We start from the raw sequence: 27,441 nt of genomic DNA, 5'->3' as shown, positions 1-27,441 counted from the left end.
CTGCTCGATGTCTGTTGCTCAGTACACCAGTAGTTTCTTTCTTTTTCAGGACATTCCAAATTGTTGGATTGGCTAAGCACAATGTTTGTACAATAGCTCTGATCGATTTTCCCTCCTCTCAGCTTCAAAATGATCCCATAGACAGCTCTCTGGTCTTCATGTTCGCTTAACAGCAAATGCAGTTTTCAAAGGTGAAACCCAAAGCCAAAAACAATTTTTAAGCAATCAATCTAAAAGGCAACACCTGAGCAACTAGATACGCCCATCAGTCATATATTCCAATACTTTTGCTCACTTGAAAAGTAGGTGGGTTCAAACGAAAGGTGCTCTGTCCTGAGTTGTTTAACACATCTAGATGTAAATACCATGAAATAAAAGCTGGAACTCTGAACTTTTGTCTCATATTCATCTTTTGATCTGAAACCCAAATGTCTTCAGTGTACAACAAAAACAAAGGAATTGACCTTGCCGTTCAAATACTTTTGGAGGGGACTGTACCTCCACTAAAACACTCTACACCCCTAACTATATTGCTACAGCCTATACAGTCACGCTAACAAGAGTAATGTTAGTGAATTATTTTGACCTAAAACCAAAATAAGCCAAAAGTAAGCTTCTGAGAGATTTCAGAGTCCCAGATTTGGAAGCTACATGGTCAAAAATGTATAGTGTGACGCCAAAATCATCCATATTGGGAAAGTCTGAGCGTATTTATAGCAAAACGTAATTTGTCTACCAGATATGGTTGCCACATTAAAAGTCAGCGGCCATATTTAATTTTAAGTGGTCTGCATACTTTTTCAAAAGAGTAATGTTTAAGGAGTACCTGTGTCAAATTTAGTGCTTGTATATTTGAAAGATTCTGAAATAATGTTATCTGCTGCACTAATCCACCACAGTTGTTTACTGTGGTCTACCTTTTTTTTTTTTTTTTTTAAATTCATAGAACGTTCCATATGGTGGATTTGCACAAACCTACCATAATGCTTTTTGCCATCTCACTTGGGTTCTCATGCGTTTGTTTTGATTTTTTTTTTAGCCTAATGATGCGTTTCTTCACTGATAGTGACAGCTCTTTGGATCTTATGTTGAGAATTGACAGCGACATATTTCAAATGCAAATAGCACACTTGAAATGAACTCTTGACTTTTTATCTGCTCTTTGTACATGGGATAATGAGGGAATAACACACTTGGCCATGGAACAGCTCAGCAGGCAATTGTCTCATTACTTTTGGGCCCTTAAAAAGTGTGAGGCACATATACAAACTGTTGTAATTCCTACACCGTTCACCTGATTTGGATGTCAATAACCTCAAATTATAGCTGAAAGTCTGCAGTTAAAGCACATCTCGTTTGTTTTATTCCAAATCCATTGTGCTGGTGTTTAGAGCCACTCACTGTATATATTTTTCTCACTAGGCACATCTGGGCACACCTACATATCCAGTTTTCCTGGGGGACTAATATGGGGTCGGGAGGGTGTGGGTGTTGGACCGGGTTCGGGTTTCAGCACGTCAGTTAAATCTTGAAATATAGTAGGACTGGACTTGACTTGCTTGAATTTTGCCGCAGTAACTTGGGACTTGCTAGAAACTTGGTTAAGATTTGGGACTGACTTGTGACTTGCACATATGCGACTTACTCCCACCCGTGGAGAGCATTAGTCATAGAAGCAGCCAAGAGGCCCATAGTAACTGGAGGAGTAGCAAAATTCACAGCATCTCTTCTCATGACAAGTATTAGTTGTGCCCACTTTATATCTGGCCTTTTTGGAAGCGTGAGAAGAAGAAAGCCATTGTTGGAAAAAGCAATAAAGAGTCCAGTCTGCCAAAAGCCATTTGGGCACAGCAAACATGAAACTAACATTAAAATTTTTGGCCTGAACGCAAGACACTGTGTGGTGAAAAGCTGACACTGCATAGGACCTTGATCCTACCAACCTCACTGGGAAATATGGGAGTGGCAGCATTATGCTCTGGGGATCTTAATTAATTTATCTTTCAGTTGTTATTTTCTAATCTCGTGCCATTTGTTTTAAGTTCTGATTACAATTTTGAATTGACTTGCTGACTTTAATCTTATTAGCGCCACCAAGCACAAAGTCGCAATGCAGGTGGTTGTGTTTTTTGGTGGGGGTGCTTGGAACTGTATGGAAAAAACGAAAATGCTTAATTTCCATGGCATTTGGAGGGATGTGGCATCGGCCAAGTAATAAGCCATCAAATATTGTGCAGAAATGAATAGCAGATTCAGTTATTTACATCATTCAGTCTCATATATTTGCAAAAACTCTGATTCCAGTAACACAATAATGTATATGTGTGTTTTACCACAGCATAAGGGACAAAGGGCTTCGGCCGCAGTGTTGGTCTGCAAACCATAAGAGACTGCATCACATTAGACACATTTGAAATGCTCTTTATAAACAAATTCTTCCCACCCACAGGTCTCTGCATAACCCCAAATACATTTGTTTCTTTTGAAGGGATCAGCCCCCGTGGAGTGAGGAAAAGCGGCCTGGGTTTAGATTAATATCACAACTCAACAGGTGACCCTTGACCCCTCTCCCACCTATCATCCCTTTGCTCTAGTCTGTGGTGACTGCTTCATGCCTTACTCACATATGTTAATAGTTTCATTGCCATATCATTGGGATATATAGTGTCTTGCTTTTCAATTCTTTTTATAACCTCTGCTTCATTTCTAACATCACAAAAATCCTCTTTCTCTGAAGCACTAAAAGGCAACCAAGTCTCAACTGTCTTTTGTGATGATTTTTTTTTTTTTTTTTTTTTAATTCTCCAATTGTTTCCTTCTCTACTATGCAGTTTGGTACCTGAGACATTAATCAGTTATTTCTTTCTTAATAACACAGCTTTAGGAATCAAGGCCTTCTGCAAGCTAGCATCCAGATTTACATGTCTATACTGTCATTCTCTTCCCATTCTATTATTTTCTGTTTCTTTTCTAAACAATTTTATGTTTCCTATTTGATTTCTACAAAGTAATCCATACAACAGTCTATTGGACTGATTCACATTTCCAGGCATCACTCATTGGTTTTACACAGATGGACAAATACAGTATGTTGGTGCCCTTCCATTGGAGAAAGAAAGAATTTTCAACAAAATAATGTAAAACTGACAAAAGTGATGATAAATATATAATGACAATTAACTAATGAAAATCATTCATTGCTTTATTTTTGTGGTCCAGCCTATTTATTATATGAAAACAAACAAATGAAACTGGCCTGGGAAAACATTGTGGTACCCTTGATATTTTGTTGCACAGCCTTTGAAGGCAATCACTGCAATCAAACTATTTCTGTAATTGTCAATGAGACCTGCACCTGTCAATGGGTATTTTGGCCCCCTCCTTGTGAGCAAACTCCAGCTCCAATTAATTGTCTCAGGTTTTCAGGGTGCTTTCTCCAGACGACATGTTGCAACTCCTTTCACAGCAGTTACATACAATTTAGGTCAGGCCTCATAGAAGGCCACTTACAAATCGTCCAAGGTTTTCCTTTAGTCATTCTTGTCCATTTTTAGCTGTCCATTTTTGGGTCATTATCCTGTTGCAAGATCCATTACCTACCACTAAGACCAAGCTTTCTCACACTAGGCAGCACATTTCTCTACAGAATGCCTTGATATTCTTGAGGTTTCATTGTACCCTGCACAGATTCAAGACATGCTGTGCCAGATATTATAGAGCAGCCCCAGAACATAACAGAGCCTCATCCATGTTTCACAGAATTGGCACAGTGTTCTTAGATTGTTAACAACAACAACAAAAAACACAATAGTTACTGAAAAACTTAAAACTAATCGGACTAGAATATGCTGATACTGTATGCATATTGACAAACCACAATGCTTCTGGGACTATGTTCTTGTGAGAATTCTGGGTTTTTCTTTCTTTAAAAAAAGTGTACCAACAATTTTGCAGTGTGGACAAAGAAAAGAATACTGTACCTGTGACACATGTAGGATGCTTGGTTACATTCTGGGGCTGATAAGCTGCAACTGGCGCAGGATATGATAAAATCTCAAGACTGTCAAGTTAGTCTGGGGCAAAATGCGGTACCTAGTGTCATGGGTTTTCCAACAATATAATAACCCCTAACAGCTTAAAACACCAAAGAATGGCTAAGAGCAAAACATTGGACTATTTTGAAGTAGCCGTCTATGAGCCGTTGGCTCATACGTTATGTCGATGAAAATTGTGGGTTTTTCTTTCTTTAACGAAAGGGTACCAACAGTTTTGTGTATGTCATGTTACTTTAAATATTTTGAGATGCCACGCAGAAAAACCTCTACAATAGACAACTAATTTTCCATTCATGAGTACCTCCAACTATACTATCTAAGCGTGAATTGCGAATCCTATAGTTAGTTTTATTGACAATACAGAGAGCTACATACTAAACTTAAAACCAGCGGCGGCTCATGAAAAGATGTGTAGGATAGCAGTTTGATATTGGTCTCCGCCCTAGTAAAGTCACCATTTTGTCATCCGTTTGTAATGTAAAACTGGTTTTCATAATTCACATTTTTTAAATCTGACAATTTATGAATGGTGTGAGCCATTATTTGTCATGCTACCTAGATCACCGCTATCAAACCCAAGGCCTGGGGGTCAGATCAGGCCACATCATTTTTTTGTTGCCAACAAAGGCAAATCAAGTGTATCTTCTTCAGGTTTCTTGATGTTATTTTCATAGTGGATGAATATCTCAACGTTAATTTTTCTCCACTTTTTTTTAACAGATATTACAAGCATTTTTTTTCACCAACTCCCTTATTTACATAAATTAAACAATAGTAGTATTTGGTTGTCACTATGACTTCTGATTTCAAACTCATTTTGTTATTGAAAAATATATAAACACAAACAAATGCAGGTGCAATTGTCTATATGTAACAATATGATCAGACATATTATTTTCATTGACATAATGGTCCTCTGAAGGAAACTAAAACTACAATGTGGCCCGTGATGAAAAGGAGTTTGTCACCCCTGAGCTTGATCATCACTGAAAATGTCATGGAGGCATTATGGAAAACCATTTAGGAACCATACCCTGTTGAAACAGACTCCATACATACACTTAACTAATACAGTAGACGCCTGGGATTAGTCATTAATGAGTGAGGAGACCTTGTGGTAGAGAAGCAAATAATTTATGCGTACTGTATAGCAGGGGTGTTGTCCAAACTACAGCCCCGGGGCCATTTTCAGCTCATCGTCCTTTTTTTTTTTTTTCCGCGGTATGCGGCTGTAGCGTATATTGGTTTAGATACAAAAGTAATTAATTTAGGAGAAAAGAATAGGATGGACGCGACCCCTGGATTCCGGTTTAGCGTGATTTGAAGTTTTGGCGTTAAAATCAAATTATTTTATCTCGAAAAGGGGCACCACGTCTCTTTTTGACAAAGGGACGAAAAACCTCTATGTCTCATAATCTGAAGGTTGCTACAGGAATTAGATGAGTTCTCGATAACCAGAGGTCTTTTGTTGAACCCAAACACACACAAATGATAAAGGCAGTGAATTTTTATAGAAAAGATCTAACGGAGGAATCTACAGGGGGACAATGCAGAGAAAAAGCAAAACAAAAGACAGACGAACATTGGCAAAGGAGACTGACTTGTGATGTGAGGGTGGAAATGAGCATAGGATGGCAGTGCATATAGCTGGGGGTTCCTGTTCTCTGGAATTTAAACACAAATATGCATTCATTTGCACTTTAGTAGACTGCAAGTTGGACTTAGTGCGTGGAACACAATTTAGGCAGGCTGGTAGATCTACCGAATGTTTGGTCGGTCACCGCGGTCCACACAGGGAACAGGTGGATTTGGCGGAAAACGAGGAAGAAAAAAAAGAAGAAGAGCAGGAAAAATAGTTCCAAGGCAGGGCGGCAGAAGCCGGGGTGTTGCTGTTCGCAAGACGCTCGGAACAGACGTGCGCCGACCTCTTCTTTCCCAACGTAGCTTGCCCGTGAGCTGCCAAGGCACCCAAAAGGATAGCTCGGGACCCTGTGAAGGGTGCCCTGCGGCGGGGAATGGTCCGATGTGTCCTCGCCACCTTGTGGTGAGAGGTGGGGCTTCCTGGCTGAGCCAGTCTTCGGCAAGTTGGTTGAACGAGCACGCCCAACAAAGGGGGCTCCGGCCATTATGCCCAGCCGCAAGGGGGGTGTTCCCCCCCACTCCGGGGCCAAAAGGAGAGATAGACCGCCTCTTAATGTTACTTTTCATCCTAGGATTATTTTGTGGTTTACAATCAGTGGGATGAAATATTAATTGTTGGATTTAAGATGAGACCATTTTCCAGTGCATTGTAACGCCCTATAATGAATGTTTCAATTGTAGTGGTTGTTGAGAACCATGTAATGTTTGCAATGTGGCATTTGTGTTGTGTGCATTTGTGTTGTGTGCGGTGAAACGTCTCATCCGGTTCAGTCAACACAGATTTGGCATCAGACATTCAAATTTGCAGAAATACAATCACTAGTGGCGCTGTTGTGATGGTAACACTGGGAACGTTCATGCAAAGTTCTTAAAATATCATACATCATTCAAATTCGGTGCAGATTGTGATTAGTTCCCCCGGAGTTGCAATAGCTTTCCACCGCTTGTGGGTGTCGCTCGTGCTCCATCCATTGTCTCGGATAGAAGGAACAAATGGCCCTGTGAACTTTAATATTGACATGCATGGGAGTCCAGGTTTCTGGGGTAGCTGCTAATTGGTTTAAAGTCCGGGTGAGGAGTCAGTATTCCTCGTCTCCGCTTTGATGAGCTCTTCGGACTGGCTGGTAATTCATGAGATAAATCGGGCATCCCCGTGGCCGTCTGTCTCGGCGGGGGAGTGGAGACAGGGAATGCAGTCCGAGGTTGGGGGGTTATGGTGCCATCTGGCGAGAGTATGTCGCCAACAGCGGCATACCCTAAAAATAATATTTGACACGGCCTGCAACATTATTGGGGGGCAAAAAGGGTGGTGGTGTTGGACCCATATCCCCTATGGGTGCAACACCCCAAAAACGACTACTACTAATACATTGGTTTTATGTAGCGCTTTTCTAGATATGCAATAGAAACTCATTTGTCTTCATAGCACCAGCAATGGTTTCCTCCACTTTCTGCTCTGTGCCAAGGTCCAATTTGTGAACATATGAAATTAATTATCCCCAAATAATTGCTTTAAAAATATTCAGCTTACTACAGTTTGCTCTTGTTTTGGTTCTGAATTGGTAGATGTGGTTCATTTGCTGTTCAGTCCTGGGGTGGCCCTATATTCTAGTCGGCCCTTGTATCCGTAAATTTTTCTGTATATGGCCCTCAGAGAAAAAGGTTTGGACACTGCTGCTACTGATAATGACAAAGAACAGAAACTTAATAAAATATATAAAGAAACCTATTTTAGAATATCTAATATATTTATAATATGATTGTGTTCATACTATTTTGAAGTGCCATACATTCAAGATTTGAGAAAAATCTTATGACGGGAAGCCTATGACAGGATCACAGTATTTTTTTTTCCCCACAAGCTCTCCTAGTTAGAAAACATGAATAAAGCTAATACATTTCAAAGTACTCCATTGATCATACGTTCCACAATATAGTATGCATAAAATGGCTATTCAAAATCAACCATATGCATTCATTCTACTGAAAACGCTCCAGACACTTATTTGCATGCTCTTTGGCATTGTATACCCGTACAGCACTTCTGGTCACTAATTACACAGAAACTTTCCTCAGTTTTGAACTGTAGGTATCACGAGTGTATTAAGACTTGACCCAAGTGCAGGCGGAGGCTGAGAGGTTCTGATGAAAAATTTATTGAAAAGGGGGAATGGAGATGGTCCTTGAAATGTGCTGGCAGGTTGCTGAGGCAGAGAACGTGTGGCAGGTGGTGACGGGGACAGGCGGCTGGCTTGGCGGCGTGGTAGCAGAAATCCACTTGGTGAGGAACATGGAGGGAACACTGAGGACAAGGAGAAACACGTGGTCAGAAAGATAACGAGGAATTACGTAGCTTACTTGCTAACTGGGAGCTGTTGTACCGCAAGAGAAGCTTCAATACTCAGAGTTTCCGGGATCTGGCAGGTTTTTATGCAGGTGATGATGACAGGTGACGTCTTTCCACACGGCCTGGACCCTATTGAGGTGATCCTTAACTGCGGGAACCGCCACCGCCTGCTCCTCTTCCCTAAATAATGGAGGTTGGAAACCGTAGCAAGCCATGAATGGGACATACCGGTAGCGGAGCTGGTGAGGGAGTTCTAGGCGTATACAATCCAGGGGAGGAATGAGCTCCAGGAGGAGGGGTTGCGTGCGGCAACACAGCAGAGGGCCGATTCCAGGGACTGATTCGCCTGCTCCGTCTCGCCGTTGATCTGTGGATGATAACCCGAAGACAAGGTGGCTGCTGCGCCCACCGCTTTACAGAATTCCTTCCAGACAAGGGTGGAGAACTGAGGTCCTCGGTTAGAGACGATATTGATGGGGATTCCTTGGAGTTTAAAGACATGTTGGACTAGGAGGTTAGCAGTTTCAAAGGCAGATGGTAGTTTTAGTTTAGACGGAGCAGGCTTGGACGAACTCTCGGTTGTCTTTAACAAGGCTGGGCCAAGTGCTTCTGGATGAACTGAATGGCGCGGGTGTTGCCGGGATGACAGGTGAGCAAGGAGTTGTGGGCCTACTGAAGGACGTCAGAGCGTGCGGAATCGGGTACGAACAGACTGTTCGGAGGCCTGGTCTTGGGATCAGGGTGAGTCTTTTGAGCCTCATTAACCACCTGTTCGATCTTCCAAGTGACCGTTCCAACGAAGCACGAGGAAGGGAGGATGGATTCTGCTTCTGCAGGGCTGCAGGGGGGTGAGTGAATCCGAGACAGGGCGCATTAGGTTTGCTCTTGCAGGAACCAGGACGGAAGGAGAGACTGAAATTAAATCTACTCAAGAGAGGTCCCAGCGAGCTTGTCAGGGGTTAAGGTGTTTGGCGGAACGGAGGTAAGCAAGATTTTTGTGATCAGTCCAAATGAAAAACGGTAATTCAGTTCCCTCCAGCCAGTGCCTCCACTCCTTGCAATGCCCATATGATGGCTAGCAGCTCTTGGTTGCCAACGACGTAATTCCTCTCGGCAGGGGACAGGCGACGGGGAAAAAGGCACAGGGATGACGTTTCTTGGACGTGGGGTCCCGGTGCGAGAGGATGGCCTCTGCCCCAGTGTCTGAGGCGTCAACCTCCACCACAAACTGGAGGGAGGGGTCGGGGTGTCGTAGGATGGGAGCACTGTGAAAAGGGTTTTGAGTTGGCCGATAGCTTGGGATGCTGTCGGGGTCCACTGAAAGGGGGAGCTGATGGATGTAAGGCTGGTGAGGGGGATTGCAACCTTGCTGTAATTGCAGATGAAGCGGCGGTTGAAGTTAGTGGATCAGAGGAAACATAGTTATTTCCAGGTGGTGGGAAGGGGCCAGTCTGATTGCTTGGATTTTGGCAGGGTCTGGTTGCAATTGTCCTTTGGCTATGATGTAGCCTAGGAAATGTACGGAGGAGAGGTCCAATTCGCATTTTTCGGGTTTGACGTACAGACGGTTTTTGAGGAGGCGCTGGAGGACTTGGCGTGCTTGAGTGGGCTGTTCTTCGGGGGAGCGGGAGAAAATGAGGATGTTGTCCAGGTAAACAAAAATAAACAGGTTCAACATAATCACAGAGGACGTCATTGATGAAGGCTTGGACGACTGTGGGGGCGTTTGTTAATCTGAACGGCATGACAAGGTATTCCAAGTGTCCGAGGGGGGTATTGAAAGCGGTCTTCCATTCATCCCCCTCTTGGATACGGATGAGGTGGTAGGCATTTTGTAGGTCCAATTTGGTGAATATCTGGGCATCGCATAGGGGTTCAAATGACGGGTCGATGAGGTGTAGTGGTGATTTATTTTTTACAGTGACGTCATTGAGTCCACGGTAGTCTATGCAGGGGAGGAGAGTGGTGCCCCTACCGGAGACGAGGAAGGGCGAATGAGTCCAGAAGCCAGAGAAATCCTTTTTCTCCGGGTGGGAGAGATTGACGAGACGGCTTGAGGGAAGAGGGGCTCCCAGCAGGAGATTGATTGTGCAGTCGTAAGGGTGGGGGGTAAGGGGAAGGGGGTTGGGGTGAGGGTGGGGGGGTAGAGAAAAGTCCAGGTCTTTACTGAACACCGGCGAGAGATCATGATATTCTTCAGGTACCCGGAGCTCAACTGGTGTAGCAGATGGTGGTGGTTTACGAGAGGGCAGTATGGCAGACAGCAGGCAGTGTGAATGGCAGTGAGGGCTCCATCCAGTGATAGACAAGTGCATCCAGTCAATGGCGGGGTTATGTTTCTTGAACCAGGGAATTCCGAGGACTAATGGGGTCTCAGGGGAAAGTTGGATTGCATTTTTGAAGAGGGACACTTGTTGCGTGAGGGAGTGTAAAGATTTCATGATCTCTTGAAGAGCTTTGTCCTGTCGCCCTATGTGGGTGCCTTGGAGGGTGAGTGGATGTTTTACGCCTCCGGGGTTGCTGGGTCCATGGGTGGCCAGAGTAGTCTGTCAGGAGTGAATTAAGAGTGGACCCAAGAGCAGGCGGAGGCTGAGAGGTTGTGGTGAAAATTTTATTGAAAAAGGGGAATGGAGATGGTCCTTGAGATGTGCTGGCGGGTTGTTGAGGCAGAGAACGTGTGGCAGGCGGTGACGAGGACAGGCGGCTGGCTTGGCGGTGTGGTGGCAGAAATCCGCTTGGCGAGGAAAACGGAGGGAACACTGAGGACATGGAGAAACACGGAGGTCAGAAAGATGACAAGGAGTTACGTAGTTTACTTGGTAACTGGGGAGCCGTTGTACCGCAGGAGAAGCTTCAATACTCTGGCAAGAGTTTCCGGGATCTGGCAGGCTTTTATGCAGGGCTGATAGATGACTGGTGCACGGCTGAGGTGGTGCTGATTACTGTGAAGAAAGAGAGAGAGGGTGAGAGGAGCACAAGGCGCCACCCAGGCTCCAACAAAAAAACTGCAAGGCACAGCTCATGACAGAAGGATTCAGATTCCTCCTAATCTTTTGTCTGCTGTCAATAACCAATGCTTTTAAGTCTACCTATCGCTAAAAAAACACTTAAACTGGAAAAATAAAGAAGCTATCGACATTAACCAATGGCAAAATCTTGTCATAGAGTATATAATACTAGAAGGTCTCTCTGCCAAACGTAATAAGCAAATGGATAACTTTAAGAAAAGTTATCACCTTTCATTAAAATGGTGAACCTTGAAGCTTCATTATGTTTGCCTGGGAAAGAATGTGATACAGAAATGTAATGTAAATGCAATGTAATGTGACCAAAAAAAACATTGTAATTTCAGACCCCTGTGCACGCCATAGGGTCACTTTCATGCATTTTAACCCCTATCCTTCTGGATTTGCGCGGTTGGCCTCTGGGGATGCTGGGCCTGTTCCCCCCTCCTCCTCTTGGGTATGGTTGTGTCTGTGTTGCCTTACTGGGAGATGCAGATCCTGGGGCTGCTCTCCGTCCCTAGGTGCCGGGGTGGTGCCCGTTGGCCCCACTCCGGGGGTCTCGTTCTGGTCTCTGGGTGGGGGTTTGGAAGCTGTGCTGCTGCATCCCGGGCCTGTGCCCTCCTCTTCCCTGTCCCCGGGCGTGCCGCTGTGGTCGTCGCCCTTCTCTCCCTCTGGCTGTGTGGGGTCCCCGGCGGACCTGGGGCTCAAGGTGGGTGTCAGCGCCTCCCGCCTCTGTCAGGGCCCGCCTTCTGGCCCTGTTCTTGTCACTGGGCTATGGTTAGGGGGGGCGGGGGGGGGGGGGGGGTGCTTCCTCCCTTTCCTCTGTGGTCGGGCCGGGCCAGACCCACAGGAGTCTAGCCTCTTACTTCACACACTCACTGCACATTTTTAGTACTCACACTGTACACACATTGGGCACACTCCCCTGTGGAACTGGCACCAGGTATGGTGGGGTGGGAGCCGGGCCGGGTGCTGGCACATCTGTGCTGGTTTCCGGTCTGGTCGCCCCCCACCATTCCCTTCACTGCACTGCCAGTCCTCCAGTTTGAATGGACCATACACCAGTCTGTGCGGGGAGGGCAGGGTCGGGCTAGGGAGGGCACTCGGCCAGGTGTCCCGGCACTCCGCCCTGCCATGCCTTTCTCCTGCGGATTTTTAATGCACTACATATATTCGCACAGTCTTGGGGTGCTGGTTGGCTTAGGTGGGGGCGATGGTTGTGGGTCAGTCTTGCCCTGTGACCGTCTCGCCTCACCCCCACCAGTTTCTCCAATTTTAATACACCCCACCACACACAATCACATTTATCTTGGCTTGACTCCTGCGCGCCCCCCCAACCCCCCCCCCCCCCCCCCCCCCCCCACCCTTTTCTCCGGTTGTCGGGCCACAGAGGGGTGGGGGTCATCCCCCCATTTGAGGCACGCCTTCCTCTCCCCTCTCTTGGCGCCCTTGCCCGTCCTTGCTCAGGGCGCTTAACATGAGCTCGCTTTGGTGGGCTGTGACCGTTTTTGGGTGGCTGCTGGCTCCTGCGTTGGGCCTTGTTGGTGGGTGGGGCCCCCATGCTCTGCGGGGGTGGGGCGACTGGGGGGGCTCGCCTCAGCGGTGGTCCAGTACCCGTGCCCCTCCCTTTGGGACTGGTCGGCGTTCTTCGGTCGGGCTCGGGATCTGCCTGGATCAACAACATATGTTATACTAACATATCAACTCACAGGTTCTTACAGGTGTTTAGACACTGAATGAAATGAATTCTCCCCCCAGCTACAAATTACTGTTTCAATGTTGTGTTCAAATATCTAGACCGTCTCGCAATTGTTTTGCTGTGGTTCTCACCCCTCGTCCCCTTGTCAACTCTATCCCTCTGTCTGTCCCCTAAAATCATTTTCTGTCCGGCAGTGTTTTCAATACATCCGAATAAACATCAAACAAACAAAACATCAGAATAATAAAAAAATAATAATCATAATAAGCAGAGGGAGTGTTTCAAACTCCCCTGTTGCACAACAAAAATTGTTCCAGCAAAAAGGCATACAGAGCCATCATTCTGCAAGTCCATGTTGCTGAACAGGACAGGTTTGAAGAAAAAAAAAATAGAAAATATGAATAAATAAAAGAAGTAATAACACTAAAGTGGCATTTTAAATATACTGTACCATTTTCACTATGTAGCTCAGTATCATTCACATTTAAGGTAACAATATGCAATTATGCTGCAAAAATCTCTGCCTTTCTCTAATCTTTATCACATATTGACATTTAGCATAGTGCTTTACTGGATTTTTGTATTGTGTTAGGTCAGCATGGGTATACAGATTAATGCGAAGGATGCAAAATGACTCACTGAACTTGTGGCCCTGGGAAGTCATCTGTCGCTGTCCAAGGTGCTAGAACAGATTGAATATTTGTCCACTTCCTCCTACACAGAACCAACTCAGACTCTGCTCTTCATACGAGTGCTATGAACCCTCAGGACCCCTTCAGTGTGATCCAGCAGATGGGTCGAGGGCCCCCACACCACAATGGTGAGAGTAGCGCGCGCGCACACACACACTCACACTCACACACACTCAGGGCACTAGATGCTCATGTGTTTCTTCATGCTCTTTCTGGTTGTGATTTCATGGTCTTATTTGTAGTATAATCCTTTACAACAAGAAATGCTCTCTTATGTGTACATTTAAACAGCTGTGCCATGTTTTATGTTATCCATGCTCTTCTTCATTTGGTCCAAAATACTTCGCTGTAAAGGTGCGGACTTCACATAAAAACAGTCTGCCCTGTCTGGATCTACACTTCTATAATCCAAGACCAGTGTTGTAATAATTGTTTATGGTGTTTGTGTTCCTGTTCTTTTGGTCATTTATTAACCGACAACACAGTCCATCGAGCCAGCTGCCTTTTAGACCTGCTACCAAAACCTCAACTTGGTTATACTATATATAATTTTATTGAGCCTACGCTCTCTGTGCTATTAAAATGTAGAGTGCTGTTTCAGCTGTTTATCGTCCTAGCTGTGTTTAGGTCCTCCAAATCCACCATTTGCCTCATGGAGTGCAACACTTTTCCTTCGCATAGATTTGATCAGTTGTGCTATTCATCCATGACCACATGCTCAGGTTGCAATATGATAATGCATCGCCCCATGTTGCAAGGACAATTCCGTGAACTGAAAACATCCCAGTTCTTGCGTGGCCAGCATACTCACCACACGTCACCCATTTCTACGACTGTCTTCCAGTTTTCTGTCAATATCTAACTGTGCACAGCCATTGAAGAGGAGCAAATGGTGGTCACACTAGATACTTAATGGTTTTCTGACCAACATTTCTGATCACAAATTTGTGATCAATATTTGAGAGAAATAGGCCTTTTGTGTAAAATAAATTAATTAAAAAAATAATAAATAAGTCTTAGATGTGAAAAAGTCAGATGTTTGAGTTCAGCTCATCAAGAATACAATGGGTACGGAAAGTATTCAGACCCCCTTAAAGTTGTTATATTGCAGCCTCCCCCTCATTATTGTACACACAGCACCCCATATTGACTAAAAAAACGGAATTGTCGAAATTTTTGCAGATTTATTAAAAAAAGAAAGAAATATCACACAGCCATAACTATTCAGACCCTTTGCTGTGACACTCATTTAATTCAGGTGCTGTCCATTTCTTCTGATCATCCTTGAGATGGTTCTACACCTTCATTGGAGTTCAGCTGTGTTTGATTATACTCATTGGACTTGGTTAGGAAAGCCTCACACCTGTCGACATAAGACCTTACAGCTCACAGTGCATGTCAGAGCAAATGAGAATCATGAGGTCAAAGGAACTCAGGAAGAGCTCAGAGAAAGAATTGTGGAAAGGCACAGATCTGGCCAAGGTTACAAAAAAATTTATGCTGCACTTGAGGTTTCTAAGAGCACAGTGGCCCCTATAATCCTTAAATGGAACATGTTTGGGACAACCAGAACCCTTCCTAGAGCTGGCCGTCCAGCCAAACTGAGCAATTGGGGGAGAAGAGCTTTGGTGAGAGAGGTAAAGAAGAACCCAAAGATCACTGTGGCTGAGCTCCAGAGATTCATTCGGGAGATGGGAGAAAGTTCTAGAAAGTCAACCATCACTGCAGCCCTCCACCAGTCGGGGCTTTATGGCAGAGTGGCCCGAGGGAAGCCTCTTCGCAGTGCAAGACACATGAAAGCCTGCATGGAGTTTGCTAAAAAAAAAAAAAAAAAAAAAAAAAAAACACCTGAAGGACTCCCAAGATGATGACAGATAATATTCTCTGGTCTGATGAGACCAAAATAGAACTTTTTGGCCTTAAATCTAAGCGATATGTGTGGACAAAACCAGGAACTGTTCATCACCTGTCCAATAAATTCCCAACAGTGAAGCATGGTGTGGCAGCATCAAGTTGTGGGGGTGTTTTTCAGCTGCAGTGACAGGACGACTGGTTGCAATCGAAGGAAAGCATAATGTGGCCAAGTACAGGGATATCCTGGACAAAAACCTTCTCCAAAATGCTCAGGACCTCAGACTGGGCCAAAGGTTCACCTTCCAACAAGACAATGACCCGAAGCACACAGCTAAAATAACGAAGGCGTGGCTTCAGAACAACTCCGTGACTGTTCTTGAATGGTCCAGCCAGAGCCGTGGCTTAAACCCAATTGAGCCTCTCTGGAGAGACTTAAATGATTTTAGCAAATGGCTGCAATATAACAAAGGGTGAAACATTTAAGGGAGTCTGAATACTTTCCGTACCCATCCATCCATTTTCTGAGCCCCTTCTCTTTACTAGGGTCGCGGGCGTGCTGGAGCCTATCCCAGCTATCATCGGGGTACACCCTGAACTGGTTGCCAGCCAATCACAGGGCACATACAAACAAACAACCATTCACACCTACGGGCAATTTAGAGTCTCCAATTAAAGCATGTTTTTGGGATGTGGGAGGAAACCGGAGTGCCCGGAGAAAACTCACGCAGGCACGGGGTGAACATGCAAACTCCACACAGGCGGGATTGAACCCTGGTCCTCAGAACTGTGAGGCTGACGCTCTAACCAGTCGGCCACCGTGCCGCCTACTTTCTGTACCCACTGTGTGTGCGTGCGTGCGTGCGTGGTTATGAGCACAACTCTACATATTTGCAGTCATATGTCCGTCCGTCCGTCCGTTCGTTCGTTCGTTTTCTGAGCCGTTTCTCCTCACTAGGGTCGCGGGCGTGCTGGAGCCTATCCCAGCTGTCATGCACTCACATTCACACCTACGGGCAATTTAGAGTTTTCAATTAACGTGCATGTTTTTGGGATGTGGGAGGAAACCGGAGTGCCCGGAGAAAACCCACGCAGGCACGGGGAGAACATGCAAACTCCACACGGGCGGGAGCAGGGATTGAACCCGGGTCCTCAGAACTGTGAGGCTGACGCTCTACCGTGCCGCATTTTTTATATATATATATATATATATATATATATATATATATATATATATATATATATATATATATATATACATACATACATACATACATACACACACACCTTAATTTATCGTGTATAATGCACATTTTTCCCCCCCCAAAAAAAATTGTCAAACGTCAATAGTGCGCATTATATGTGGGTGTAAGGGAAAATGAAAAAAAACCTTTCTCATTTATAAATGTATGCCGCCATCTAGAGGTTATGAAAAAGGTGTAGCCTACACTTTCATTCCAATATGACAGGGTACATATGACTGCAAATATGTAGAGTTGTGCTCATAAGTTTACATTCCCAGGCAGAATTTGTGAAATATTTTTTTTTTTTTTTTTATAAATATGAATGATGACTGAACAACAACCATCATTAATTTATTTTTGGTTATGTTTTGTTTAATGATAATATAATAGTAAGCTTTTGCTTCATGCTTTGAATGCAGGACAAATTGCATGTTTTCTATCTATTTTTCTCTATTGATTGTCTCTACCGATTCCATTTTTTTCTCCTTGTTTACGTGTTTCGCGTGGAGGCTGGCATGCAGCTAGTGTAAATGAGGCAGCGGTGGATGGGTCTGGAGACGGTAAGTAATATTTTCCATACGCATAATGTACAGTATGTAATGCATATTAAAATGCAGAAAATAGATAAAGTATTTCATCCTTTCTGTAGTCTTCTCTTTCCCTGCGCTACCTAATGAGGAGGGTCTCAGAGGTGTCAGTAAACCCCTCCCCAAGCAGCTGTGGGAAGCCAAGAAGGTGAGATTGGTGCCTGGTTAATGCTTTCTAAAATCTGCTAAAACCATGTGAAAACAGATATGAGAACTTCTAAGAAACCTACGTCAATCAGATATAAGTATCCTTTTCCAAAATAACTGCTGTCACTTTTGCAAGACAGGAGTCTTGATTGAAGAATAGCTAAAAAAAAAAAAAGAAAAAAAATGGTCAGTAACTAAAATCTGATGTTGTGGTGGTTTTTAATGTAGGTCTCTGAATAGAGTTGTCCCAACCCCATTACTTCACAATCTGGCGAGCTAAAATGAAGGTACATGAAAATGTTTTGCTTTATGTTTATTAAAACAGCTGTGAACACAAAGACCATGTGAAAATGATCAACATCAAGTGGTTTATGATGTAAAATATTTCCCCCATACACCAGTACAGAGTTGTCAGAATTTGGTTGATATTTCTCATCAACCTGTTTTGGAGGAGAAGGAATCAGAAAGGTGGTGTCATCTTAATGTACTTTATTTGCATGAATTGTGCTGCTAGTCCTTTCACAAATTACCAACACTTCTTTAGACCCTAGCTATTCACTTGCCAAAGGAGAAGTATACTAAATGAGTTACCTATACCTAATACCTATGTTTTAAAAGAAAACAAATCTTTTTCAGGTCCAGTCTCTCGCTTTGAGGCCTAAATCATGTGAAGTGCCTGGTATCAAGTAAGTGTTTTTATATATTACATGGTGTAGCGATTATGTATGAAATAAGAATTGTAATTAATTTAGGATACAGTAATAACCTTGGAGCGATGTTTCCGTTACTTCCGGTTTATCTTAATTTTGATTTAATTGTTAAAAATCAAACTAATTTCTCAAAGGGCACCACGTCAAATTTATTATTATTTTTTTTTCAAAGCTTAACTTTAGGCGAAATGACGACAAACCTTTTCAATCAGTCTCAGAATCTGGAGGTTCCTACACTCTACGACATTTTCAGTCCTAGTTACAGAGGTTTACTTAAATTCAGAACACACACAAAATAGGACCACGAGTGGAACTTTATGGTATATTTAATGAAACACAACTACAACAAGAACATAACACTAAGGGTAAACGAACGAAAGAAAATAAGGTGAACAAAAATGGAAAAGAGGAGATTGTGTGTGGTCGCTGGGCTAAACTAAATGAGCGTGTGAGCATTTAATGCATTGAGTCAGAGCGAGAGAAGGCAAAGTTGGGATTTCGTATGAAGCTAGTAATTTCACCACAATTATTACACACTGATGTTGTACATCATAGTAAGGATTGACTGACGAACGCTGATCAGCTGGTCTTTGGGGTTGTCTTCCTCTGGACCTCAGGCGAGAAAGAAGCAGGTTCGGTTGAAGAAAACCATCCATCCATCAATTTTCTGAGCCGCTTCTCCTCACTAGGGTCGCAGGCGTGCTGGAGCCTATCCCAGCTGTCATCGGGCAGGAGGCGGGGTACACCCTGAACTGGTTGCCAGCCAATCGCAGGGCACATACAAACAAACAACCATTCGCACTCACAGTCACACCTACGGGCAATTTAGAGTCTCCAATTAATGCATGTTTTTGGGATGTGGGAGGAAACCGGAGTGCCCGGAGAAAACCCACGCAGGCACGGGGAGAACATGCAAACTCCACACAGGCGGGACCGGGGATTGAACCCCGCTCCTCAGAACTGTGAGGCTGACGCTCTAACCAGTCGGCCACCGTGCCGCCTGAAGAAAACCAGATTCACAAAAATAAAAATAAGTAGGAAAGGAAAGTTGTCCCATTTGGGATGCGCTCATAACTTCCCTGCCGTTGACCTGGTGGTGAGCCGAGCTCTGGCCCTCAGAGGCGTGCGGGATCCGTCCGGGATGCCGGCAGCTGCTCGTTGAGGCTCGTGGCTAGGGAAAGGGATCAGAGCCGCATGGTCGACTTTTCGATCGAAAAGCCAGCTTGGTTGCGGGGGGGGGGTTCGCTCACGTGGTGGCACCCGGAGGTGCCCGAGGACAAAAAGGGAACAAAAGAAGGGGGCGGGGTGGTCGGAGGCCACCCAGCTGTGGCGAGCTACCAGCACAGAAGGAAAGAGAAGCCTCAACTCAACTCAGCTCAACTCTACTCAACTGAGAAAGGTTGGAGTTTATAGTTAAATACCCCGGGTCGTAGGAAGAGGAAGTGCAGACTTGGAGAAGACCACGCCCACCAGCCTGAATCTTGTCTGCAAATTTGAGTAAATCTCAAACACTCCCAACTTTGTACTCTCGCGCATAGAATCATTATTTAAACTTTGGCGGCACGGTGGCCGACTGGTTAGAGCGTCAGCCTCACAGTTCTGAGGACCCGGGTTCAATCCCAGGCCCCGCCTGTGTGGAGTTTGCATGTTCTCCCCGTGCCTGCGTGGGTTTTCTCCGGGTACTCCGGTTTCCTCCCACATCCCAAAAACATGCAGTAATTGGAGACTCTAAATTGCCCGTAGGCATGACTGGGAGTGCGAATGGTTGTTTGTTTCTATGTGCCCTGCGATTGGCTGTACCCCGCCTCCTGCCCAATGACATCTGGGATAGGCTCCAGCACGCCCGCGACCCTCGTGAGGAGAAGCGGCTCAGAAAATGGATAGATGGTTGTGGCAGATGGGGCTTATTGTTCAATACAACATTTCGTACTGTTTGATTTCAAATCATGAACATCTTTCAAAATCTTGCAGAGGACCTGAGAATGGGGACACAGATACCAAGGCATACATTTGGAATATTTCTACAGAGTTTGCAAAATATAAAAACGAACATTTTATCTTCCGTTAACAAACATCAAAGGCACGTCCACAAATTCTGCTTGCAGTTACTCTCAACGTCAGTGGGTGGCGCCCCACACGTATGGGTGAATATTAACCACATAGTCTTCCCCAACCATTTGGTCTGAGAAGGGGTCTTTTGAAGACTGGAATTAAGATTTGACGGGAAGCTGCTAATTAGGTTAAGGTCCACTTGACGTACACCAGGCCCTGTCCTCGTCGCCGTCTCACAGCAGGGCAGCGTGGAGGAGTGGGGGTTCTCAGGTGGTCACGGGTCTCTGTGACGCCTCAAAGTTGCAACGTGCATGTCCGCTACAATGGTCACTGAAAAGACTTGAAACTGATACAAGTAATAAGAGTAAAAATGTAATAAAAATTAACAAATGAAATCAGACCTTTCTTTCGAATATTGGTTCAACAGAATCATTTTAAAAACAAACAAACAAAAATTATGTTACCCCTTGAAAATAATTTGACATGCCTGTTTAGATTCTCAGTCATCAGGTGATGGTAATCCGCAAAGGTTGAATCAAGGCAACTGTACTCTTCTTGTTTGTTGAAGACGTTGCCCTTTTAATCCAAAAGGCTTCTTTATTTCAAAATAATTTGACCGCTGACTTTTCTGTGTGGCTGGTTGATTGAGGACTTATGGTGCTCAAAGGTCTAAATGTCACTAAGAATGGTTGCTTCTCTATGCGTGCCCTGGAGTTGACTGGCGACCAGTCCAGGGTGTACCCCGTCTTCTCCCCGTCTTGTTGAAAGTCAGCTGGGATAGGCTCAACTGTTACCATGCCCAGGATAAGCGGAATGAATGAATTAATGAATTTAAATCATTGTTTTTTTCTTTGCAGTATTTTCCCATCCCCGGAGCAAAACCCTGGCCTCTCCCACTATCAGGGCTCATTAAATACTGGAGGCTCCTTACCTGATCTCAGCAACCTGCACTTCCCATCCCCACTCTCAACTCCATTGGACCCTGAGGACAATGGTGGATACCCAAATCTCAGCGGAGGTAGCAGCACAGGAAATTTGCCAGCTGCCATGATGCACCTTGGTATTAGCCATTCACAAGGTGAGTTTACGCTTAGAGGTTCACCATTTATACAAGATGTTTTGTATGAGGTTAGTACTATCAGTTAAGCGGTGGGTTGCCCATCCACTTGGCTGACCGGGAGGACCTAAAAATGTGCCATATGTTTATGATCTTTGTTCTTTCGCTAAATTATAAAAGCTTGCAGAGTGTGTGACATTCCAGCTATCCATCTACCGTGGTCTGCAGATGAGACTTGGGTGTTTGAGTCCGGGTGGAATGGCTCATGTGGTAGAGTAGTCGTCTCCCAACCCAAACCTTGTGAGTTTGATCCTCGGCCCCTGTGACCATGTTTAAGTGTCCCTGGGCAAAATAATGAACCCCCAGTTGCTCCTGGTACTGCATCATCAGTAGGTGAATGAAGAAACAGTGTTAAAGCCCTGAGTACATTGAAGGTAGAAAAGCATCATACAAATGAAAGTTTTGTGTTTTCTTGTATGGTGAATCATTGTTAGAGCATCTGCCTCAAAGTCGATATGTTTTTGGGACTCTAATCTCGAAAGTTTGGAGCATGGAATTCTCCAAAATCGCTTGGCATGCTGAAGTATTCAGAGCTCATTTCAGTAGAACTAAGGGGCCAAGCCCAGCTCCTGAAAAACAACCCCAGCCCATTATTCCCCCCTCCACCAAACCTTACACATGACACAACGCAGTTAGACAAGTACTGTTCTCCTGGCAACCACCAAACCCAGACTTTTCCATCATATTGCCAGATGCAGAAGCGTGATTTGTCACTCCAGAGAACACGTCTCCACTGCTCGAGAGTCCAGTTGTAGTATGCTTTACACCACTGTATCCGACGCTTTGCATTGCACTTGGTGATTATGGCTTGGATACAGCTGCTCGGCCATGGAAACCCATTCAATGAAGCTCTCTGTGCACTGTTCTTGAGGTAATATGAAGGCCACATAAAGTTTGGAGGTCTTTAGCGATTGACCCAGCAGAATTGGCGACCTCACTATGTGCCTCAGCATCCTCTGATCCTCTCAACCACCGTTAGTTTATGTAGCCTACCACTTTGTGGCTGAGTTGCTGTCGTTCCCAAACACTAATGTGTTCTTATAATATAGCTGACAGTTGACTGTGGAATATTTAGGTGCAAGGAAATTTCATGACTGGACCTGTTGCACAGGTTGCATAGGATGCCACCTGGAATTAATTGAGCTCCTGAGAGCGACCCATTCTTTCACAAATGTTTGTTAAAACAGTGCATGCCTAGGTGCTTGATTTTATACACTTGTGGCCATAGAAGTTTATTTATTATTCTTATTCAAATTATTTAGATGGGTGAGTGAATACTTTTGGCAATATACTGTACATATTAGGTCAATTGAAGACTAGGTGTGAATTCGAGTGTGAATTGTTTTTTGCCTATAGAGTGGGGCAAAAAAAGTATTTAGTCAGCCACCAATGTGCAAGTTCTCCCACTCAAAAAGTAGAGAGGCCTGTAATTTTCATTACAGGTATACCTCTCCTATGAGAGATAAAATGAGAAAAAAAAATCCAGAAAATCACATTCTAATTTTTAAAGAATTTATTAGCAAATTATGGTGAAAAATAAGTCTTCTTCTTTTCCATTCGGCTTGTCCCGTTAGGGATCGCCACAGTGTGTCATCCTTTTCCATGTAATCTCCTGCATCCTCCTCTCATTTCTAATTTTATCTAACCTGGTCACTCCGAGAGTGAACCTCAACATTTTCATTTCCGCCACCTCCAGCTCTGCTTCCTGTCGTCTCTTCAGTGCCACTGTTTCTAATCCGTACATCATGGCTGGCCTCACCACTGTCTTATAAACTTTGCCCTTCATCGTAGCAGACTCTTCTGTCGCACAACACACCTGACACCTTCCTCCACCTGATCCAACTACTTGGACTCCTTTTTTCACTCCCTTACCACATTCACCATTGCTCTGGATTGTTGACCCCAAGTATTTAAAGTCCTCCACCCTTGCTATCTCTTCTCACTCTTCCTCCACCACCTCCCATTCATGCACATATATTGTGTCTTACTTCGGCTAATCTTCATTCCTCTCCTTTCCAGTGCATGCCTCCATCTTTCTAACTGTTCCTCAACCTGCTCCCTGCTTTCACTGCAGATCACAATGGCATCTGTGAATATAATGGTCCACGGGGATTCCAGTCTAACCTCATCTGTCAGCCTATCCATCACCACTGCAAAAAGGAAGGGGCTCAGGGCTGATCTCTGCAGTCCCACCTCCACGTTAAACTCCTCTGTCACACCGACAACACACCTCACCACTGTTCTGGTGCTCTCGTACATGTCCTGTACTATTCTAATATACTTCTCTGCCACTCCAGACTTCCGCATGCAGTACCACATTTCCTCTCTGGGTACACGTCATAGGCTTTCTCAAGATCTACAAAGACACAATGTAGCTCCTTCTGACCTCTGTACTTCTCCATCAACACCATCAAGGCAAATAATGCATCTGTGGTACTCTTTCTAGGTATGAAACCATACTGTTGCTCGCAAATACTCACTTTTGTCCTGAGTCTAGCCTCCACTACTCTTTCCCATAACTTAATTGTGTGGCCCATCAACTTTATTCCTCTATAGTTCCCACAGCTCTGCACATCAGCCTTGTTCTTAAAAATGGGCACCAGCACACTTTTCCTCCATTCCTCAGGCATCTTCTCACCTGCTCAAATTCTGTTGAACAAGCTTGTCAAAAACTTCACAGACACCTTTCCTAGATGCTTCTATACCTCCACAGGAATGTCATCATGTCATGTCAATTTCCATTTTTCATTCTCTTGAATGCCATTCTAACTTCCCCCTTACTAATCATTGCCACTTCCTTGTCCACCACGCTTGCCTCTCCAACTCTTCCTTCTCTCATTTTCCTCATTGATCAACTCCTCCAAAGTATTCTTTTCACCTGTGCAGCAACCTACTGGCACCAGTCAACACATTTCCTTCGCTATCCTTAATGACCCTAACCTGGTGCACATCCTTTCAATCTCTATCCCTCTGTCTGGCCAACCTGTATAGATCTTGTTCTCCTTCTTTAGTTTCCAACCTGGCATACATGTCATCATATGCCTCTTGTATGGCCTTTGCCACCTTTACCTTTGCCCTATGTCGCATCTCAATGTATTTCTTTCGCCTCTTCTCGGTCCTCTCAGTGTCCCACTTCTTCTAAGATATGTTAGCTTGGAAGCCACAATGTTGTAACACGTGCAGAATGTGATTTTGGCATTGTCTTGCTGAAATAAGCAGGTGCGTCTATGAAAAAGACGTTGCTTGGATGGCAGCATATGTTTCTCCAAAACTTGTATGTACCTTTCAGCATTAATGGTGCCTTCATAGATGTGCAAGTTACCCATGCCATTGGCACTAACACAGCCCCCTACCATCACAGATGCTGGGTTTTGAACTTTGCGTCCATAACAGTAAGTTGCACTTACGGATGTAGCGCCGAACTGTATTTACTGAAATTGGTTTTCTGAAGTGTTCCTGAGCCCATGTGGTGATATCCTTTACACATTGATGTCGGTTTTTGATGCTGTGCTGCCTGAGGGATCAAAGGTCACGGGCATTCAATGTTGGTTTTCGGCCTTGCCGCTTACATGCAGTGATTTCTCTAAATTCTCGGAACCTTTTGATGATGATATGGACCGTAGACGATGAAATCCCTAAATTCCTTGCAATTGTACGTTGAGGAACATTGTCCTTAAACTGTTTGACTATTTTCTCACGCACTTGATCACAAAGAGATAAACCTTGCCCATCTTTGCTTGTGAATGACTGAGCAATTCAGGGAAGGTCCTTTTATACCCAATCATGGCACCCACCTGTTCCCAATTAGCCTGTTAACCTGTGGGATGTTCCAAACAGGTGTTTGATGAGCATTCCTCAACTTTCTCAATCTTTTTCCCACCTGTTCCGGCTTTTTTGGAACGTGTTGCAGCCATCAAATTCTCAGTTTATGATTATTTGCTCAAAACAAAGTTTAGCAGTTTGAACATTAAATATCTTGTCTTTGTAGTGTATTCAATTAAATATAGGTTGAACATGATTTGCAAATCATTGTATTCTGTTTTTATTTATGTTTAACACAACATCCCAACTTCATTGGAATTTGGGTTGTAGCTGGAGAGAAGCCCATTTTATGCATATTGTACTGAGTAAAGTGTGTTCTATGGAGCACTTTATATTGTATAAAATGTAAATGTGTTTTTTGTCATTCTAAACGTATTGTTACATATCTGTATCCAGTAGTCAACGGTCAGCGGACATGGAAAGGTCTTTTTCCCATTTAGTGATTGGTAAGTGCATTGATTTAGTGCATGAAATTAATTTATAAACGTTTGAGAGATTTATTTTACTTTGTGGAAGAAGCTTCACTATTTGCTTGACAAACTCCGGCAATTCAAGGGTGCTCTGGAGTGTTGGTATTCTTTTTTTTTTTTATTACTGCTTTTAATGTATTGTATTGAAGAAAGTTTCCGCCTGTTATTTGTAATTCTTGTAACAGTTCATCACGTGTCGTCAAAACATTATTGTTAAATAGTTGTTGTAGGTGGTCAATTCTATGTTGTTTCCATGTGCTAGAATGAAGGGGTATGTTATTAATTTCAAAATCTAGATTATGACAGATGGGGTAGCGCATACTGGGAGCTAATCGAGATCCTGTAGATTCTAAACTTTACCACCAAGCCGTTAATGTGGATGCGATTATTGGGTTCTTGAAGCATTTATGGCGTTTTAAGACTTGTGGAAATAAATGGCCGTTTTGGGAGTTTGATGTTGTTGCAGTCTATTTGTTCCAATTCTAGCCAAGAATAGTACTCCTCATTGTGGTGCAACCATTTGATGAGTGAAGGGAATATAGAATACTTTATATTCTAATATGTAATTCTATATGTAATAGAATATAATATAGAGTTTCAGGGTCTAACTAGCTTGGAAGAGGATGTGTATTACAGTATAATCAGATAAGGGGGTAGGGGTTTTATTGCAGGAAAACCCCCCCATCAGGTGGTATTTGGAGACACATCTCAAGGAAGAAAGGAACTGCGGGGAGCCACTATAAACATTGAATGCAGGCGACACCTGGAGCAGAAGTCTGGAGCCAGATCAAATGGTCATCATTCTGCAGGACAACGATGACGTCAGATTACGGACCAATCAGACGACAGCGATTACATACTGGCCTGTTTGAAACATTGTATAAGTCTGGGGTAGAATCAGATAGTTTCAGTTCGACTACTTTATCTGCTAAGGATAAGATGGGGTAGTTACGAACCCAGAGCTCTGCAAATGTATAGACTCCTCTGTCAGGAATAAATTGGTTGGTTTTGATACATTGTTGTGAACGACGTTCTTTCACGAAAACGAACACGCTTGGAACCACGGAAGTTAAGGTGATTTTAAAACACAGGTTCCTTTATGAGGTATTGTAATTGGTTAGCTAAATAATAGTGTTTAAAGTTGGGAGCATTTCGGCCTCCCTCCTGTTTACTTTTCTGAAGAGTGGATAGACTAATTCTATTTTTCTTTTTTTTTTTATAAAAAATTATTACAGTAGAATCTAATGTTTGAAAGCATTTAAATGTGGTCTTAAATGGAATCACTGAGAATAAATAATTTATTTGAGGTAAGATTTTAATTTTTATTGTGGCAATTCTTCCCAGTAGTGATATAGGCAAGTTATTCCAGCGTTTTAGTCAGCTGAGATTTTTTCCAGAAGTGGTGTGTAATTTAGATTGGTTAGCTCTGTGAGTTTTGGCGAAATATTAATACCTAAATACTTAATGATCTGAGTTTGCTGTTATTGGGAGTATTGTTGATTTTGTCCAGTTGATAAGAGTAATCTGATATTTGTGAAAATGTTTTAATGAGATTGAAGACTGCCTGAAGAGAAGACATGGGTTCCTGTAAATAAAGAAGAATATCATCAGCATACAGATTGATTTTGTGTTCTGTCACTAGCGAGCAGATACCTTTAATATTAGCATTCTGACGGATAGCGGCAGCAAGAGGTTCGATGAATAATAGCAAATAGCATTTGTGAGAGTGGACATCATTGTCTCGTTCCTCTTTGGAAAGTAAAACTTTGGGAAGTAATCAATCCTATTTGTGGTGACTCCCGCTTTCGGCGAATTGTATATTGCTATCCAATGTATAAATGAATCTCCAAAGCCAAATTTGCGAAGTACTGCAAACAGGAAAGCCCAGTTAACTTTATTGAAAGCTTTCGCTGCGTCAAGTGACACGATGATTGCGTTGAGATGTTTACGCCGTGACATGCTTATTAAATTTAACAGACGTCTGACATTATTTGTGGAACTT

At 43.7% G+C, this 27,441-nt stretch overlaps 1 protein-coding gene across 5 annotated transcripts in view; it reads left to right on the top strand.

Moving 5' to 3' along the window:
* Nucleotides 1-27,441, top strand: part of crtc3 (CREB regulated transcription coactivator 3) — a 126,018-nt gene that overhangs the window by 52,932 nt on the left and 45,645 nt on the right. For 2 of the 5 annotated variants that reach the window (XM_061764854.1, XM_061764849.1), the window contains 6 exons: nucleotides 2,489-2,551; nucleotides 13,470-13,567; nucleotides 17,044-17,094; nucleotides 17,184-17,269; nucleotides 17,905-17,954; nucleotides 20,888-21,108. In XM_061764854.1, the coding sequence (XP_061620838.1) occupies nucleotides 2,489-2,551; nucleotides 13,470-13,567; nucleotides 17,044-17,094; nucleotides 17,184-17,269; nucleotides 17,905-17,954; nucleotides 20,888-21,108 (569 nt within the window). The remainder of the gene's footprint in view (nucleotides 1-2,488; nucleotides 2,552-13,469; nucleotides 13,568-17,043; nucleotides 17,095-17,183; nucleotides 17,270-17,904; nucleotides 17,955-20,887; nucleotides 21,109-27,441) is intronic. The other 3 variants (XM_061764850.1, XM_061764853.1, XM_061764851.1) reach the window with 3 other exon arrangements.

Source organism: Phyllopteryx taeniolatus, unplaced genomic scaffold, assembly GCF_024500385.1.
Source record: "Phyllopteryx taeniolatus isolate TA_2022b unplaced genomic scaffold, UOR_Ptae_1.2 contig_24, whole genome shotgun sequence".
Lineage (NCBI taxonomy): Eukaryota > Metazoa > Chordata > Actinopteri > Syngnathiformes > Syngnathidae > Phyllopteryx > Phyllopteryx taeniolatus.
This window is presented reverse-complemented; position numbering and strand designations above follow the sequence as displayed.